The 20,704-nt window shown below is 35.0% G+C and overlaps 1 protein-coding gene across 1 annotated transcript in view; it reads right to left on the reverse strand.

Annotated features, from left to right (window-relative positions):
• Positions 1-20,704, reverse strand: part of GLRA3 (glycine receptor alpha 3) — a 124,539-nt gene that overhangs the window by 72,313 nt on the left and 31,522 nt on the right. Inside the window, exon 3 of the mRNA XM_069493347.1 lies at positions 19,538-19,605. Within this exon, the coding sequence (XP_069349448.1) occupies positions 19,538-19,605 (68 nt within the window). The remainder of the gene's footprint in view (positions 1-19,537; positions 19,606-20,704) is intronic.

The following is a 20,704-nucleotide window of genomic DNA, read 5'->3' on the forward strand; positions in this document are numbered from 1 at the left end:
TTTGCTTTTAATCTCTTACTTCTAGTTGATCTTGAAACTCCCAATAGCAAGTCACTAGCCAAACAATACATAACTAAACTCCCACTAGCTTCCTTATAGATAACATCTCTGACTGTGGTTCATTATAGTAACAGGTGCTTAAAGTTGTTTTACAGGTACTAGGGGCAACACTTGCCCAGTTCAAGCTGGTTGAGACCACTGACCCTTCAACTGGGCCTGTGTAGGTGCCTGAAGAGTGACCTTTTGATGTCAGAGCACCAGAAACTCCACCCTCAGATCATGCTAATGCTGCCATTTTCTGCACGTGTCCTATGTAGAGCCATGTGGCTCAATTAGCTTGCACAGAAAACCCAATTACATCACCTTTTCCACCAACCAATCACTTTCCCCACACTTTAGACCACCTCTATCCCATAAGTGTCCCCAAGCCCTATTTTCTAGATTTGAGATTTGTTCCCCCAACTCCTCACACAGCAGCCTTGTGAATAAAATCTTTTTCCTTTTGCAAAACTCATTGCCACAGTTATTAGCTTGCTGCACATGGGTAGAAGGGACCTGGCTGGTAACAACACCACTAAATTTGTGGCAATTTGTTACAGCAGCAATAGGAAACCAATACATATGTCTTTTTGAGTTGATTTGGATATATTATTGTGGTTGATTTTTTGAAGAAGTTTCTAGGACAATAGATTTTTTTTAGTCAGTAACTGGAGAGGGTAGAACATTTAAGGTAAAAATCGCTGGATTCATAGCCAAATGGAAAAATAACCCAGAGTTCTTTCTGTTTTAATGAATCCTAATGAGAGATTCTGGCTACTTTCAAAACGATCAGAAAATAACTTACCTTTTCAAAAAAATAAGAACAAAGTTCAAACTCCTGAATGAATGTTTCTCTAGTTTTTAAGATTTTCCAATTCTGAAGTACTTCACAACATAGGTACCATGCATCACAAAGCACAGAATACTAATACTCAGTGGTGGAATAATTGCTTCTAATGTCATCTGTATAATATCCCCATGTTGTCTGCACCATCTGCTCTAAGAACCCCACCGCAGGGAGGGTGGTCATCTGGGGCCACTGATTCTGAAATAATGGCCCATTGGGGAAGTATCTTTTAATTCTCAGTTACTAAACCAACAGGGAAGAAAGCCATTTTATAAGAACAATTTAAAGGCTTAGAAAGGTTATCTCAAATCTCCCTCTGACTTCTCATTATCCATATGTTTAATTATTCTCTTAGAAAAGGGCAGGGTTATTTTAAAATTACAAAACAATGTTAAAAGAAACCTTATTGTGTCTGGAAACACAAAATTAAGAAGCATTGGTTAGAACATAAAGTGTGTTGAATCAATGAAATAACATTCTTTATATCTTACTCACTTACCTCTGTATAGATAGAAGATTAAAAATTAAAATACTGGCAAGAACAATAAAAAGCTATGTGGCCATACACAATAAAAAGCCACTTGGAACACTCCCAGTCCTTACGTGCGAATGTAATAATTGCTGGGGAGGTAAACTTAGTTCATGAGAACAATCTTTCAAAAGTTGAAAGAGATTTATTTCAACTAATATAGTTCATTGAGTTTGGGGATGCCTGAGTTTAGGGGTAAACAGTTACACAGAGCCAGAGCTTCCAGGAGCTGCTGTTGTCAATGAAAAATAGTAATTTAGGTTGCTTTTGACTTATAAGGTAACAGGTTATTCTCTGCCTTAATTTTTTCGTTATGGTCAAATACATATAACACTTACCATTAATGACGTTAAGTACACTAACAGTATTATGTAGTTACCACTCTCTAGCTCCAGAAAATTTTTGTGAGGCCAAAAGGAAAGCCTGTACCCACTAAGTGGTCGCCTTCCCCTGTCCCCCACCAACCCTAGCTGCTGGCAACCAATAATCTGCTTCTGTCTCTATAGATTTGCTTACTTTGCATGTTTCATATTAACGGAATCATGCAACATGTAACCTTTTGTGTCTGTCTTCATTCACTTAGCAGAATGTTTATGAGGTTTTTAAGGGGTATTTAAGAACATAGAGATTATTTGTTTAATTTTTAGAAATGAGAAGGGTCTTATTAGGAGAATTGTACGTAAAAAGTGATACAGTTTCAAAGATATAAATGTTTTTGGAAGTGAATGCCATATATATGTGAAATGATTTATAGATGTTTATATATAAAAAACATCACAATGTCCATACATATATACACATAAAAGTCATCACAATCCATATTCATAAAAGATGGAAACAATAACTACTTATAATTGAATGATACTAACTTTCAGACGTGGCACTAGATGCTATAAATGTAATTTGGAATTGAAAAAAATAATAATTAAAGAATTTTCCTTGTATATGAAGTTTCAGGATTATATTTCATCTTCAAAAGGCCTAACAGTTTCATCTGGAGTTACAAATCCTTTTCATGATTGTGGTGTCTGACACTTTCAAAGTGTATCTATTCACTTCCCACCAATCAGATCTTCTTTGAATATCATATGTAATTTGGTACTAATGTTACAGAACTGACTAATGAAGGAAGGAAAATTTATTTTGAGCCTATGTAACATCAAACTTTACCAAAGTAAATAAATTTTGCAAACCAAGTTTCTTTATCTCAAGTGATTCCAGTTTAAAGATACTAAGATTTTAGTTATTCACATTTGTATTTTTAAAATTTAATCTATTATTTTGGTACAATGTTCACACTTCCCTTCACAATTTTAATGAACTATTAACACTTAGCAGCTTGGTGTTTGGGGAAAAGATACAGTTTAGTAAATAGGAAAAAAAGAATAGATATTACTGGCAAAAAACTTTTGTTGTATTTCTTTTCATATTTGTCCTCAGTGGGAAAGTTGGGCATGTAAATAAAACTATTCCTATAATTAATTTCAATATTTTCAAATTGTTCTCAATGCTGAGACTTATCACACTTTTAAATTTTAACTGATGTTTAAATTTTCAGAGATTTAAATCCCTTATTGTCTTTTGGGAATGTTTTAATTCATGAGAACTTAAATGCTAGATCATTTACCATGAAATGTTAGAGGTTGAAAATTAAAAGAAAACTTTAGAAAAGCTTTAGTGAATTAAATATTGTATGTCCAAGACAAATTATATTGTGTTTGGAATGATGTTTTCCTCCTGAGCAATCTAGATAATTCTTAACCAGCTGTTTATTGACTTGGAGATCGTCCAAGGAGCAGTGTGGAGGCTGTTAACTACACTGGAAAGCTGGAGAGGAATTAACTTCTTTTAAAAACCATCGTTGAATATTGCAGTCTCATTTAGGATGGTTCTTGAGAGTAACAGATGAAATGTTTGCTTCTTCTGCATCAAATGAAATTTTTAAAGTCTACACTTTACTCTTAATTACCTGAGTAGTACATATACAACCTACCAAAATCAGAATTAAAAGGAAAATGTAATCAATCATTAGATAATTTGCTTTTTGGGAAGAGAACACCATTCATTTTAGGTTTCATATCTAGGTTTGTGGTCCACTATAAGTTAATTTTTGAATAGGGTATAAGTATGTATTGAGGTTCATTTTTTTTCTTTTGTATGGATGATAAATTGTTCTAACACTATTTGTTGAAAAGGCTAGAATGATACTTCCTTATGGTGCATAACCTAGGAAGAACAAATCTAAAACTACATGAAGTAAGACATTGTTTGTTTGTATCTGACTTTTGTTCATCTTTGAATCAAAACACATAAAATTTTCTTTTTTTCAGACAAACAGAATGGTTGGCATTAGCTAGAAATTCCCTAGCATGATTTTTCTAAGAGTAATGATTTAAAAGACAAAAGCAGAAAAAACTAATATGGCAAAACACAATAAATCTCAACAATTTTGTTTTTAAAAGAGAGAAAGAAAAAGAATAATATTTAAAAATTTTAAGAAATGCTCTTTGTTAGAAAGCTGACAAAGTAAAATTGAATCAGTGGTTCAATATTTGTGAGGATATTGACCAGGGGCTTACCTAATTCATGTGGGCTAAGAGAATGTATTGTTCAATTTTTTAAATAAGCTATTTTGAGAAATGTGATTTGAAGAGTAAGAGCATTAAAGCTTGCTTTGAGTGTTAAATTGTTCAGAATGAAGTAAGTTTTATAACATATTCCACAATAACTCTGGTACTAAAAATTGTCAAGGGCAAACAATTTAGCCCTGATAAGTAATAAGAAATAGAAGCCTCAGAAAGGAAAGAAGATTACAAAAATATATTGCACTCTGAATCAAATAACCACTAGGCTTCACAGGGCAAGACACTGCTAAGCTCATGGAGAAACTTAGGAAGAAAAAATCTCTCTCTCCTTTGTTTCAGATGTTTGCTTTTTCCTGTCTGTTTTGAGAGTGAAAGGAAGATAGTTGGAAATTCAGACTTGCAATATGAGCCATTTGCAAGTTGTAAACGTCTTAAGATTACAGCAGACAAACAATAGCTCTTCAAGCCTGTCTCCTAGTATTTCATCACCTTTCCCAGAAGGACATAAATTACTGGGGGAGAACTGCTGTGAATACATCATTACTTTTTTTGAGATGCCTGTTCCTTGTGAAACCCAATCTATGTCTCAAAGAGCAGAGTTGATAAGCAAGGATGATACCGTAAGAGAGAGATGCAGGCTTCCTGAAGGTCCATTCTTTGGCTTGTTTTGTTTACTCTTCCCATTTCATAGCAGCAAGAAAGAACAACCTATTTGATTATATGAAACTCCATGTATGTTATGGAATAAAAGTATTTCTTAGGGAAATCCAGAAATAAAGTATTTTCTCCCTTCTAATTTTAGACTTACAGAAAAGTTGCAAAATGAGTAGAATTCCTGCAAAGCCTTTATACAGTTTCTGCTAATGTTAATATCTTATATAATCATAGAGTTTTTAAAACCAGAAAATTAATATTGATACAATATTATTAACTTACCTACAGCCATATTTTGAATTTCATGAGGTTTGCTCTCCAATGTCCTTTTCTTTTCTTTTTTTTCTGGTCTAGGATCCAATCTAGGATCCATGTTGCATTTAGCTGTCAACTTAGTCTTCTCCAATTTGTGACAGACCTTCAGTATTTTTATTTTTTTTTCTTTCATGCCCTTGACACTTTTGAAGAATCCCAGGCAGTTATTTTGTAGACTATCTCTCAGTTTGCATTTGCCTGATGTTTTCTCATAATTCAACTGGTATTATTAAGTTTTAATAAGAATGCCACAGAAGGGACACTGTGCCCTTCTCATTGCATCTTATTAATGGCATATGCTGTTGAGATGTCTCATGAGTGATGTCAAGCTTGATCACTTGGTTCAGGCAGTGTCTACAGGATGATTTATGGTATAAACCTGTAGTGAAGTTTATTTGTTACTGTTTGCATGACATTTTTGGTGCTCCCTTAACCCTTTCATCTTGGTTGATTTCAACTCTTCTTATAGATATGTCGTGTGGCATTTTAAAAATATTTTGTCATTTCTGAAATTGGGACGTTACATACAATAGACGCTTAGAGTTAATTTAATGTTTCTGTGATTTTAAGTTGAAAAAGTAACAGATTATGATGTATCTTAAAAGTAACAGCACTTTAGGATGATGTGTACTCACAGGAAGAATGAAATCTTAAAATGGAAGAATTTAGGCCTATCAGGGTTACATTCAGAATTTATTTTTTACGTAATTGTAATCAAACTACATATATTATGTATCCTGCTGTGATGTGTTCTATTATTAGTCACCAAATGTTCTGGCTTCTCTCTTTGTGGTTCTTTTATTGAAGTGCAATTATATATCCCTGCCTTGCTGAACTCAGGATTGGCCATGTGACCTAAGAGGCAACTATGACACAATGAGACAGTGAAGAGTTGGGGGTGGGGGAGTGGAAGGAAGAGTAGTTGTGGAAGGAACAGCAAATGCAAAGGAACAGAGGCTAAATAAAGTGTGGCATACTCGAAAAAGTAAAAGTTCACAGGGCATGTCTGGAATGCAGAGTGGTTTAGGAGATGGGGTGGAAAGAGAGATCGGTCTGAAGTCTTAAAATGAGACAGATTATATCGGCTCTTGTGAGCCACAGGAATTTGAATTTTGCTCCAAGAGGAAACAATTGAGAGCCAATGAAAGTGCAGAAAAAGGAGAGGATCTTATCTGAACTTTAGAAAGATCCCTGTAGCTTCAGGGTAAAGATCGGGTTGGCAGTCAAGCAGGGGCGGAGTTGGATTCTCTGGCCGTCTGGCTGTTCCTGTATGGTAGTGAGACGTGATCTGCAGAGTGGTGAAAAAGGGACAGATGTGAGAAACACTTGGAAGGTGGAGTTGTTGTGACTCTGTGATTCATTAGATACTCGGTGTGAGAGAGAAATAAATGGGTCCTCGATTTTCTGGCTATCTCAATGTGATAGCAAACAGGTGAAAAAGCAGATTTGGATATGGTGAGATTCAGGAATTTGTACAATTGAGGAAGATGACCAGTTCAGATGTTTGAGAAACCACTTTATTAACTAAAGTGTCAGTGTGCAGTTAATTTTGTCTTCAACACTATAGCATATGCATATGTTGTTCCAAATACCATGTTCCAAAGTTATTAGAGTTGTTTTTTACTTCCCCACCCCTTTCATGTGGAGATGGTTGGGCTATAACCATTGATTTAAAATTGCCACTATATAGAGAGAGAGGTGGCCATGAAACCAAGGGTGAGTATAACATACATAGAGAGGATGTATGTACCAAAGGCAGTGCCTCTGATTGAACCCTAAGAATGGCCAGCTTTCAAGAAATAGAAAAAAGAAAAGAAGACTACATATGGGTTTAGAAGGAGTGGTCAGAGAGTTAGAAAATCAGGGGATGGTTGCATCAGAGAAGCCCACACAAAAGAGTTTTTAAGAAAAGCGTGATCCACCATGGCAGATTCTGCAGAGGGGTCAAGAAAGTTAAAGCTTAAGCCGTTTTTAGTGGTTATTGAATACTTTGGGAATGGCAATTTTAGTGAAGCGATTGGAGTGAAGCCAGCTGGAGAAAACTGTATTAGGAAAGGAATTGGAGAATGGGATCATGTACAACCCTCTGAAGTAATATGGCTATGAATGGAATGAGAGAAATATGGGAACAGCCAGAAGTGGACATGTTGTCCCGGGAAAGCTTTACCTTTAGGAGGATAGTTAGCAAATGGAAATGTTGAAGAAAGAGGACACATAAAGAAGGAGAGGTGAGGACACTTTGAGTGGGGTCCTAGAGTAAAAAGGATTTGATCTAAAAGAAATTGGAAACTAATCTTACATAAAAGGAGAGAAATATGCCTCAATATATTAGCAGCAACATTGGTGTAGGTAAAGGTTAGTTCTTAGGTTAGGTGGCAGGTAGATAAAGGAGTTCTTGTGTGGTGGTTTCTACTTTCTGTGTGAAGACAGAGGTAAGACCATTTCTTGAGAATAAGAAGAGAGGTTTGGCAGTTTGAGGACAAGTTGTATTCTGTGTGGAATACTGAACTCAACCTCTGTTTGACCTGTCTTGTAATGTATCTACCTGTACTGCAGAGACTAGAAACATAGATTTTTTGATTCCTAGATTTCAGCAGTTTGTCCTTGGAGCCAACTCTTCAAGTAGCAGCCTCCTGGTTTCCTACCTTGCTGACTCAGGTGGGGGTAGCAGCTTTGTTTACAAGCCAAATCTGTGGTATAATCCTTCTCCCCCAACTTTCCAGTAATTTTATAAACATCTGATTCCCAGTAATATTAATAAATCGCTTTCTGTGAGGTGGCTGGAATGGGTTCTGTTACAATCACTGAACACCAACTAGCACAATATTTGTCACCAGAGATAATTGTGGAAATAGAAACTTTGGACTGTCCAGTTGGCCTATTTGTGTTTGAAGGCCAGTGCATATCTGAATCCATTTAAGGATGATAGGATCCTAGGAATGCATAGAAACTCTTGGAAAAATTAATTGCATTTTTTACCCATGGCCACCTGAAATGAAGTCTATAATTTTCCAAACCAAGTGCTGAAGGCCATAGCAAAGAACAGTGTCATAAGCATGAGGGATTCAAGCACTGAGAGATGGGCTACCTACTTCTGATCGTACTAGAGAACTCAAGGGAAAAATAAAATCTGGTGCAGAAATTTAAATTCTTATATCAAGGCTTGGTCAGAGACCAGAGATTTTCCATAACTTTCTGAAAGAGTATCTTATGTCCTCCATCTTTATCGATGAGGATAGTATGGCCAAAAACTAGATGCGAAGGGTGAATCTGTGGATTACTAAACTAAAAAGTACATTTTTTTTCACTCTCTTGCAGAATGAAGTGTATGAATATTAGCTCTTTGAGTGGGAAAGAATGAAACTTTAAATATTAGAATGGTAAAAAATTGGAAAGACTTTGGAAATTCCAAGTATGCCGAGCAAGAAAATTATATAGTTCCTATGTTAGCAAAAGCAGCTGCTCCTTGCAACTATGATGAAAGGTATGTCCATTTTTCTTATACCCCACCTTTACCATCCGTCATTTCCCTCAGACCTATAACGAAAGCAGATCTCTGAAAGCAGCCAGGGAGCCAACCAGTCCCAAGAGAAATTTTACATCCTGCAGAATTGTGAGACTTTCCTAGTTTATGTTTGCATAAATACTTACTTAATATGGAATAGATTCTGAGAGTGCTAGACCATATATTGTGAAATAAAATTTTAGAATTGGTTAAATTTATTGATATGAGTATGTTTACAAAGATTCTGGATGCAGCGTGTTAGTTCAGATAGTTAGGGGTGGTCCAACCGGTTATTTGGTTAACTGAAAGCTGGGCCCAGCAGGGCCTATGCTGAATGAAGTTGTTGTATCATAAATTTCTTAGTCTGTTACAGAAGAGTATCCAAAGACTTAGTGAATAAGAGACATAGAAATGGATTTAACATGTGTGACCAATTCATTCTCTTTTCCCAACTATATGCCCTAAGAGGGCCCATTTATCACGGGATTAGAAAATACATTGATGAGTGAAAGGCCAGCATCTTTGAAAAAAAATTTAAAAAAGTACTGTGATGGCTGTCTTCTATAAGTTGAAGATATTGCCACTGAAGTTAGTGCCCAGATTTTAATGGTGGTGACAGTTGTCAGGGTGACAGATAAAACTGAGCAGTATTTATTAATAGTTCCAGGGGTAAAATAGACATGGTTACCATAACTGGAGCAGAGTTGGAGTGGTATTCAGAATATGTAAACTGTAATGGTCTTTGATGGCAAATGGTTGATCAAGAAGTCAGTAGATTTGACATAAATAGGCAGACCATTCGGGAAGACCCCACTTGTTTTGAATAACCAAAATAACAATGGAACTGACTACTAAAAGGCCTTGGGCATCTCTATGCTGGAAGCTTACCGATAGGTAAATTGATCTTCAAGTTCATGGGAAAATTTTCAGACAAAACTCAAAAGTGTCTCATGAACTTTACCCCCAGGAATCTATCTAGGGCAGTATCTCAGCAAAATTTACCCTTGTACTGGCTTATCCAGAAAAAGAGAGAAGTCTGTCTATCTATCTACTATTTTTTAATATATTACACCTTTATAGAACCTTTCCGTGGCTAAGCCATGATGTTGTAATGTCAAATTATGATGTATATTTCACAAAGATTTGTTGCCAATAGAAAAGACTTGAAGAATGGACTCTGTGGGAAATATTTTGAGAACAATTATATCAAATAATGAAAGACAGGATGCAACCATGTTTATATGAATGAGATGAAAACATTAATCTCATCATAGCAGAAAAGGAAAGAAATATGGCCCTAGTGTCAGATATGAAAAATAAATCTGAACCAAGTCTGAATATACTTACAATTAGTGTAGGGGGGTGTGTGTGTGTGTGTGTGTGTAGGTACACATATAAAAATTTAAAAAATAACATATAAAAAGAAAACATTTGTACAATAATAAAAGAGAGAACATAGTTTGACCTCCAGTCCATCCATATTAATAGTTTTGCAAATAGCTAGGGGCATAAAAATGTATTCTTTCCTCCATTGTTTCTGTCCCATTATGTGACAGTATTGTTACATATCCTACTGAGCAATGAGCATAGAAATATTATCCTTGGGCACATGTACACATTAGTACCCTAACAAGTATGTCTTTTAGAGAAGAGGTCCCCAACCTCCTAACCATTTTGGCACCAGGGACCATTTTCATGGAAGGCAATTCTTCCACAGCCAGCGGGGAGCGTGGGGGGGCGGGGAGGATGGTTTGGGATGATTCAAGTACATTTATTATGCACTTTATTTCTATTATTATTACATTATAATCTATAAATAAATAATTATACAACTCACCATAGGTTGGGACCCTTACTTTAGAGCACACATTCTCAAGGGGGACAATATTTTCCCCAAGGGAGCAAAAACTGGTTCTTGGTGGGCAAAAAATTTCTTACTCTTTTATGTATAATTCAGAGACATACACAGAGTATATACATAAATATACAGTCTATATGATGTATTAAAATTTCAAGAGGAAGGCAATTAGGGAAAAGATATCTAAAAAGCCTCCTTAGGAAGGCATAATGAAAAAAAATGTTTGAGAAACACTGCTTTAGGGGAAACTAAAGAGAAAAAAGCATGCAGAGCATATGCATTTCTTTTTATGTCTGCTGTCAAATTTTGATTAATCATCTTAATCTTATAGTGCATGGATGAGGAAGAGCAATTATCTTTACAGCTAGTTACATATGATAAAAAGTTAGAAGCAGAATTTTTAGCCTTTTTAGTACTGTTTCTTGGGATGTGTATATCAAGCATACGATATTAGCATATTAGCACAGTAAATGATTGTTGGAGGACCTAGCAAGCAGAAACTACAAGAGGAACGATGCGTATAAGAAATGACTCTAAAAGGGAGAAACAGTAAAAGAACAACGTAAAGCAAACAAAATGACTTCTGTCACAGAAAAGGGTTAAATTTCATCTCATCAGCTCAGAGAGAGATCTGGCCATTCTCTTACTACCTCTGGGGGAGAGTCATATGCCAGGCACAGGCTTCCTGGAAGACTGGAAGTGAAACAATATCACACCTAACACCCAACACCACTAAGTGGTGGAGGCAACTCCAGCTGGGGTGGGGCTGGGAGTAGGGGTGGAGGGGGAGAGAGAGATGAGAATTCGCATAGGGAAATGTAAAGAGGAATTCTTCTTTGCTATTCCAAAAGTCTGGGGAGAGAGGAGTCCCAGAAGAACTGAAAGACTTAATGAAGAAGTAAGGACTCTCAAATCTTCCCTACCTTAGGAGGAAAAACAATACTTCATTAACATCTGTAGATAAAGTGAATGGGTCTTGCAGATGAAGGTTGCCCAGGACTTATCTGTGAATATTTGCAGTTTATCTACTTGATGTTGATATATATTATAAACCCCATTTTGTTAACTAAAGCTCTTAATATAACTCTGTGGCAGGATTATTTGTCTTATGCTTTAACTGGTCTTTGGAATGCAGGCAATATTCCAAGAAACTACTAAGGAGAATGTTAAAAAGATGGTGCAGATTATAGTACTACATTTATGCTAATAAATCTATGTTTCTTCATGTTCTCCATAGGGAAAAATGTTATCAAGTCTCCTTGATGAGATTGAGAGAAAAATAATTTTCCCTTTGTTTTAAAACCAAATTTCCAAGTTTCCAACATATAAATTTCTTTTATATGTTTTGTGTGTGTGTGTGTGTGTGTGTGTCATTGTGTAATAGGAATTTTCCATATTCTAATTGGCTTCCTAAGTAATAAGGACTGCTTAACCCTTTTGCCTGCCTCTGTTCCATGTGACAGGGCCCTTGTGGCACAACCCAGGTCCTCGTCAGTGTCACCTGTTTGAGCCCTTCTGAAGCAGTTGGTTGGCTTGCTGTTTGGTAGATAGGCCTGAAGTCTCATCACAGCACCAGAAATGTGCCCTCTAACTGGTCTGGAGTGTCAGTGTTAACTTTAACTCATTCATCTGTCAGAGATTCAGCCTAACTGCTGAAGTGCTATTTGCAATTTAAATCGATTGCCAAGTACTTAACATTAATTGACACGCTAAATCCACGACTAAGTAATAGATTATGACTAATGCCAATCATTTTAGAGAACACAATTCCCAATCTTGCTGCCCATTTTATCTTTAGAGGTTGAAATGACATTTTGGAGTGTATTCTTTCATAAAATCAAATTCTCTTAGAAAAAGGTGCATGATGATATACCATGAATACCATGAAGATGAACACTGTTGCTATGAACTATCGTTCATGAGAATCTGATCATTTCTATGTTATGTCAAGTGACCCAGAAAAAGTGTTTCATTGATCTGACAGCAGTGAATGCTAAACAATGACTTCTTGAGAGATCCTGGGGCAGGTTATTGTCACTTTCCATTACAAATTAACTTTAAAAGCAGGCTGAGAGGAAAGTTAAATTAAGTGACGCATATCTTTGCCATTACATTCAACTCTATAATCTTCTGTATTTTTTCCAGTCCAAATATTTCAGATACCTAAAACTGCAATTAACTTTTTAATCTGCTTATCAAAAGGAAACTCTACAAATATATAAGGTCCAATACAGGAGACAATTTATAGAGTTGTGTGCCTGACAACTCCCTCAGTGTACACATTTTTCTTTCTGTTGTCATTAGCATTAGTTTGGCGCTTTTCCCTAATAGAATTGGAAATATGCCTTTTAACGTGGTGTTTGTTTTAGCAACATTGTAGCACAACTGAACAATTGTACTCTTTATGATATTCTTTACAAGAAATTTTACCTTTGTGAAAAGGATCAGCAGACAGTCCCTTTTTGAGCACAGCGATTATAACAATGATCTGCTGGATGAATTCATCAGCAGAGATTTATTCATATTCCTGATGGGGTCACTGGGGTGTGTAACAGTCATGCATACCTGTCGTTCTGCAACCATTCCCATACATAAGCCTATTTCTGATTGATGCTTATAAATGAGAGTTCAGAGCACATTCATGCTGCCAATCACTGGTTACTCATGCATGAAATTAAAGATCTTTCAGATCAATGCCATTTCTCTATTTGGTTTGGCTTTACCTATTACTCAAAGTAAAGAACTTAGAGAGTGCGGATGACAAAGGATAGCAGGATGCTTTCAGGCTATTCCAAAAAGAAGTCAAACAGCATCAATCTAATCCTGTCCTATATTAACTATAAATATGAATGATGCAGGAATAGTCACTATTATGGAACTCATAAATAGTGAATGAATGTACCTTTACAAGACTTAACTCCTTGGCAATAGATACAAAGGATCAATGACTCATTTCTGGGAAAGGTTACAAAAGGACAGAAAAAATGAACTTTTCTTCAAATTAGAAACATTTCCTTTCAATTGTCACCAAAAATTACTGTGAAACCTAGTCAATTCCTGAAATAATTGCACCTTCATATTTTTGAGTTTTAAAAATTATTCTTGAATCACCATAAGCACTATATAGATAGGAGCTCTAATTTCTTATCATAGAGCACTCTCCATAGAAAATTTTAGCATTCTTCATAAAATTATCTTTCTCTCAACACAGCATGAAAAAGCAAATGATTTTTGAGAAAAAAATTGTAAAATTACATGGGAATATTTGGATAAAAAAGCCAAGTTCATTTGGGCAATATTAGCCAGCATTTACAATACATACAGGTACCTGAAAAACTATTAAACCAAAATGTCTCACCTTTTTTTTGTTTTTATTTTGTTTTATTTTATAAAATAATTTATTCTATGGGCACTGGTGAAAAGCAATGGTTCCATGAGTAAATATTGATTTAAATCACATAACAGAGCAATCCTCTAACTTTTTAACATATGTGTAACAAGATGGAGAGTCATCTGTTTTCTGAAGATAGGCGGTTAAGCCAATATGTTCATTTTGGAATATTGCACTGGTGTAGACACACACCCAATCTATTGGGGGAGCATAAGGAACAGGAAATGGGAGGATGTATAGGCAGACTTCCAGGGTATGACTTTTTTGACCCGAGTGTGGTTACATGGATATTCATTTTGTGATAATTCACTGTACTGTATTCCTATAATTTGTGCACTTTTATGTATGTGTATTAAATAGCAATAAAAAAGTTAGAAAAATGAGGCTCATAATTTCAACTCTATAATGGAAAAAGTTTATGGTTTACTAATAAGTAAAGAAAAAGATTGGTCAGAATAAAATGATTATTTCATTCTTGGTGCATAAAATTCTTGGCTCATGGTAAGCTCTCAAAAAACATTTATTGAATGAATGAATGAATGCATAAACTATGTAAAAATAATATGTACAGGGAAAACAATTAGAAGACAATATAAATACAGGCAGTTGCTAATAGTGTTGGGTTAATGTGGGGGCATTAGGAGTGTTTCTTTTCTTAAAATTTATTTTATGATTATGTTTCATGTTTTTAAAATTATATATTTTAGAAATAAACAATGGACTTTTAATGTCATCATGGCTTTAGCTAATCCCACAAGGTACTCTTATGATGGGAATTTCTAACTTGTTTCTATCATAGTTCTATTTCACAGCATGGTCTGTGGTTGAACTGTGAAGGTAATCCCAAAGGCAGAAGGATCATGAAAATTTTGTACTAGTAATGCATGTCCTAGGGGTAACTTATGCCATTGTCTAGCTGAAGAAAGACCCTCCTTTGACTAAATTGCCTGGCCAGTACCATGAGACTAGTGACTCTTTTCTTCTTTTCTTTCAAGACAGTAGAACTGTATTCTATTCTAACTATTCTTTGCTGGGATCTTGGGGGTTTTGCCGCCTTTTTTGGTGTTATTTTGGCTGCTCCTACTGCCAAAGAATTTCATTTTTATTTTTTCTGTTTCTATTTCTGAGCTTTTCTTAAAGTTTGACAGTCAGCGAGAGCTCCTGGGTTTCCTGTAGCCAGCTCCCATCCTCAGACCAGATCAAACAGAATTCCCTTTTATGTACATTGTGGAAGTTGCAAATCCCATGCAATTTTTTTCTTCAAGATTACTTATTTTTGGTCATTTTAACTAGGAGTTTTAAGGATTGGCAGGGATAAAGTTAGAGAAATCACACATTAATGTTCTAAACACTCATACCCTTGCAGACTGTTTCTGATGAAAAATAAAACAAAGTTTTTATTTTAAGCTCTTTTTGTTTAACTTCTAATGTTCTCATCTCTGATTGCTTAATAGATTTGTTTTGTATGACACTCCTGGTATATTAAATTTTAAATTTTTTGAAGGTTTTTGTTTACTTAAAAATCTTTTTAATCAAGATATTATATAACATCCACTCATGACATACACCAATCTTAAGTGTACATTCAATGATTTTTGACTTATTTATATACCTGGTTGTAACTACCACCCAAATCAAGATATAGAACATTTTCAGTAGCCAGAAGGCTCCATGGTATCTCCTCACAGCCAATTACCAACCCTCCCCCTGACAAAGGTAATCTTCTAGAAGTCAGAAATCTTTTATCAAAACAGTTGATTTTGCCTGTACTTGAACTTCATATAAATTGGTGTAAATGTTTTGTATTCTCTTTTGTCTGTTTTCTTTAGTTTATAATTATGTTTATGAGAAATATCCATGTTGTTGCTGTGCAGTATTCCATTGCATGAATTGTGAAAATTGATTATACAAATTGGAGTTATTCCTGTCGTACCCAACAAAATGGGAAAAGGGGGTAAAAGCACGTAGGGCACCAAGTGTCTGCTGCAGGAACTGTCTCACAAGCCCAGCTGCTGCAATGACCTGCTTTAATCCTAGCACCAGTGTCGCGTAGTAGCCACTGAAATGGCCCGCTGTAACCCTAAGACCAGTTTTACCTACTGGCTGCTGCAAGGACCTGCTGGGACTCTAACACTAGTTTTACCTGGCACCATCACTCACCTGGCAAGAGCTCACCAGCTCTGGAAAAACTTTGCTAGTGTCAATGAACTTTCTTTCAGAATATTTTATATAACATTTCTCTTCCCCAATAAAACCCCAATCTCTTCTTTTGTTCTTTGGATATACCAAAGACCAGCCTGGTCTGTGTATATGCCCCAGATTCCAATTCTGTTTTTATACATATTTCAAAATAAAATATTTTGCTTGAGCATGAAAAGCCAACTTAACAACCGCTTTCATCTTGGCTTATAAGCCTTATCCACAAGTCATTACAGGTTTGCAGGAGCTTGCTTCACTTAAGAGTCACTTAATGTGACAATCTTAAGCTTCCCTCCATAGAAACAATCATGAGCTCCTTTTGTCACAAGTTTCAAAGGCAGGACAGATGTGCCCCTCTTACCAAGGCCAGTGGGCAAGAGAATAGCTGTCATGATGATAAACTATTATAATTTTATTTTTAATTTTTTTTAAGAACGGTGGTTCCCACTAATTGTAAGATCATTGTCCATTTAAGAAGAATGTGAACGTGGAACTATAGGAGCTGAACAAGTCCTTAGAGAATTTCATTGTACATAATAACATATGACTCAAATATGAGGGAAATAGGGAAGTTAAAATTCCCATAATATTTATAGAAAATATTTTGATGGCTATCTGTTAAGGACAATAAAACTGCACTCAAGCAATAATGGTTGGCACTAAATTAAATTACTTCTATTAACAAACATCGGGCAAGGATGAGTTTAACAGCTAAAAAGAAATTTGAGTTTATACTATTGAAAAAAATGCATGCAAGTATTTTAAAAAATTGGTGCAAGAAGATGCAAAATATGTTAAATTTGAATTAACTTAATTTGCAAAAAGTAGACTAAAAAGTAGAAATTATCTACTAGAGAAATTTTCTCAAGAATTACATAATAACCTCAAATGGAACTAGAGCTGCATTTCAAAATGGGGAGCGATACTATCCATTAGAGGCTGGACCAGCAGGGGGAGCTCCGTATATTTGGTCAGCAGACATTGAAGACTTAGTTAAGATCTTTGTTAAGCAGAGGTATATAAATTAGTAGAATTATTTAGTTTTATTTCAAACATGAGTTCTCAGACACAAAGATATTCATTAATGACTATAGATAATTTGACAGTCCGTCTTCTCAATTTTAATTGACTTAGTTGAAACAGGATATTTCTATTATAAGAACAAAAGTAAACTATATCCAGTGTAAGAAATGTGAATAAGTTTAAAAATATATCAACACATATATTAACATAAAAATGAATTTAAACAAATATAGCAATGAAACAACGGGATAAAGCTTAGTTGCAGGGTCATGATGGTGGACACTATGAATAAAATATATCAACTGAACCAAGTGGGACCAAAATATTGTGTGATTCTTATGATAGAAATATACTAAAAAGTTCTAATTTTCTCTATGCCTATGTAGACGGACACCACATTGCAGCTATTCTAGTTGATATTAATACCATTAAAATTTTACAAGTATTGAATCTTATCGCTTGAGTGGAAATAATATTGTCACACATTTAAGAGTTTAGAAGAATAAAAAGAAAGCTACCAAGGTGGACATAGTTAATTTTGTCATACTTGACCTCTGAGGTGTTTGAATGATGTTCATTGCTGCTGTTTGTGACTGTGAAGAGGAGAGTGATACACAGTAACAATGATTTCAAATGGAATATGTGATAATGGGATGCACAAGTAGGCAAGGGAAGGGTTGCTATGCTGGAGGAGGGAAATAAAACTGAATAAGAGTTATCATGAGAGTAAGTTTGCAATATTCTGCATGATTTTTATAGAATATTATTCTGTAAAACAAGTCTACGTAAAATAATTTAAGGTAAGAAATTTAGCTGGCATAGTCATCTTATAGATTGTGTTATAACCATATTAGTAGTAGACTAATGAATTATGTCATAAAGAGCAGACACCTTCAGAAAACTGACAATTTTTAAGCTTTAATGAAAAGGCAATCTGGTTATGTGCTCTCTTTATTCCAAGTCCCCTGCCTCCCCACCCCCCATAAAGATGGTAAGGCTGTAAACCTGCCCAACTATTGCTGTTGAATATATTTTGTGGAAGCAATCTTGCAAAAAAAATATAAAGAAACATATTTATAGGTTTTTATAATTATACAGCATGTATAGAAACAATTAAAATGAGAAAGTTGCCAGGGCTAGAAATACAATTTGGGAAGCAGAACAAAGCTAACAGCAGTTCTTTCATCTTTGGATGATTTGTACTCAGTGTGTACAAATGCAGGATATAAATCAGGACCGGATATTCAACCAGAATCTAGAATATGTCAAAGCCTGAAACAGGATTATAGCCACTTTAGAGACGGAATTGCAGCAGAAACACATTGTGCTTATACAAACAAATTATATCCATTTTCTCTGTCTTTACGCCCATACACATACATGCATGTTAACTTATAGTAAAGTACTGTATTTAAGACAGTTCTATATAATGCCCAAAAATGCAAGTTCAGTTCTTCTCCACTAATGCTTTTATTGTAGTTATATTAAATTTGAGTAGAACCACAGAGAAGCTGCTAAATGACTAAATATTGCACATATTACAAAACAGCATTTTTAAAAAAATGGTGCCTGAAGACAGTCTCTTCTTGTTGAGATGGATCCCTCCCCACACACACTACATCCAAGCATACCTCCACATATGTAATAATTTGCATATTAGAGTATTTTAAGAAAATTCACCAGCAAGTGATTCTGAAATATATAAAAGGAGCATAATTTTCCATTTAATAATGGTTTTTGGAACTAATAAATCTTTAAGTATTTATATCATATTTTAGTTAATAGTAACTTTGAAAAGTAATGCAAATTATACTTGCTAATTATAGGAATAGAGTATAATTCTATGTAATCTAAGAACCATCATACATAGTTTCAAGAAAAAGTAATTGGCTGCTAAATAATGTTACAGATATTCAGTAATTCATGTGTCTATTTGTGCATTTTATCTTACCTAAGTGCACAAAAGAAGCTACAGGGCAAAGATGAGATAACATCTGATCTTTAAAGAAAGTTATAAAATTCAAAACAATAAATTTGGTCTGTAATGACCATTTACATGTTTTTCTGGCTTTGATGACTTGATTATGTAACATTCACAATTACATAGTAATGTTAAATGAAAACATATACTATAATTTATAAAATCTTTGATGTTTAGGCAAATACCATATTCATTTGAAAAAGTAATGAGGCAGAATATTTAAAATAATATTATAAATAAATTTGTAAGTGTACAGAATAATTAAACATATAAGAATTTACTACCATGCTTATGTCTGGCAACTAAAGAGCATTGTAAATAAATAAATGATTTATATGGTAAAAATTTCCATTTTGAGGCTTAATATTAGATTGTTGAATTGGAAAAGATCGATCTTGTTTTCACTTACATTTATTCTCTATTATACCATCTCTAAATGAAGCATCATTACTTGTAGTTGATTATAATTTAATTATACCACTAATTTTATCTTTTAAAATCTTGTTATATTAATTTGGGTTTTAAATTAGATAACATTAGCAGAAAAGTTGTCATTAATGTGATTATACGTTACTCCTGTGTGAAACTTGTTACAAAGTCAACATGCCTACCATGGTAGTCTCTGCGATAGAGCCAAAGCTGTTGATGAATATGTTGCATGTGACATTAACTGGAGGGCCTGAAAAAGAGATTAAAACATAAGGGCTGTTTAGAGACTTATCTAAAATATTTTCACATAATGCCTTGCTTCTCATTATTAGTGAAAATGAGAATTTTTTAAATATATGTGTACATACAGATGCTCAAAATTGAAGACAGTAATTCCATGAAAAAAATCTGGATTGAGAATCACAAGATTCATGGTCTCCCTTGAACACTGATGCTAACCATTTTTAACCTCTCTTGGTCCCAGTTTCCTTAATCTAGATATCTCCAATGGCTCTGTAAGTGCCAAATTAGCAAGTCCAACATCTGAGCTCCTTCAAAGATGGTTTCTCTTGATCTTTTTCCCCATGCATGGGCTATATGTTTCTATTTCTTTGCACGTCTCATAAGTATTTGTTGAAAATTAGACACTTTTTAAAGATAATGTAGCAACTCTGGAAACCAGACCCTCCCACCTCCAACCCACAGTTTGTGTCCCTGGTTTTTCTTATTATTGTTCTTTGTTATTTAGTAACTTACCTGGACTGATACTGTGAAGTCTGTATTTCCCTGTAGTGCACAGCCACTGAAACCTCTGCTTAGTGAGCTTCGTGGTCAACTAATGTCAGAGATTTCCTTACTACCTTGAACCAATAAATCTACCAGCCTTTGTCAAGGGGCTTCATGCTTGTTTGGGGACATGCCTTCAATGCTCAGACAATTTACAACTTTGCTTTATCCTTCACTTCCTGCTTACTCAGGGCCTGAGGTCGGCCAGAGGAGAGTTACTGGGGCTCATGGGACTTTTCTGGCCATGTGCACAGCTCTGTACACTCATGGAACCTCTAGATAACAATAATATCTCAAAGCTTTTCAAAGCTTCCTAAGGACATCTAATTTCCCCAGATCTTTTAAAAATTTTGTTCAGGCTCTGATTTGCCCCAACCAGTATCACAGCTGTAGGCAGCTACAATATTAGACAATTTTCTGATTGTTTTCAACAAATGCCCTAGGGACTGGGATTTTTCCCAAGTGAGTTCTGATTTAAGACAAATGATGAAAAGCCCTTCCAGTGAGGTTTATCCAGGGAGCTGCCAGACAGGTCACACAGAGACACAGCTCTGAAGATGGAC

This window comes from Eulemur rufifrons, chromosome 18 (genome assembly GCF_041146395.1).
Source record: "Eulemur rufifrons isolate Redbay chromosome 18, OSU_ERuf_1, whole genome shotgun sequence".
Classification (NCBI taxonomy): Eukaryota; Metazoa; Chordata; class Mammalia; order Primates; family Lemuridae; genus Eulemur; species Eulemur rufifrons.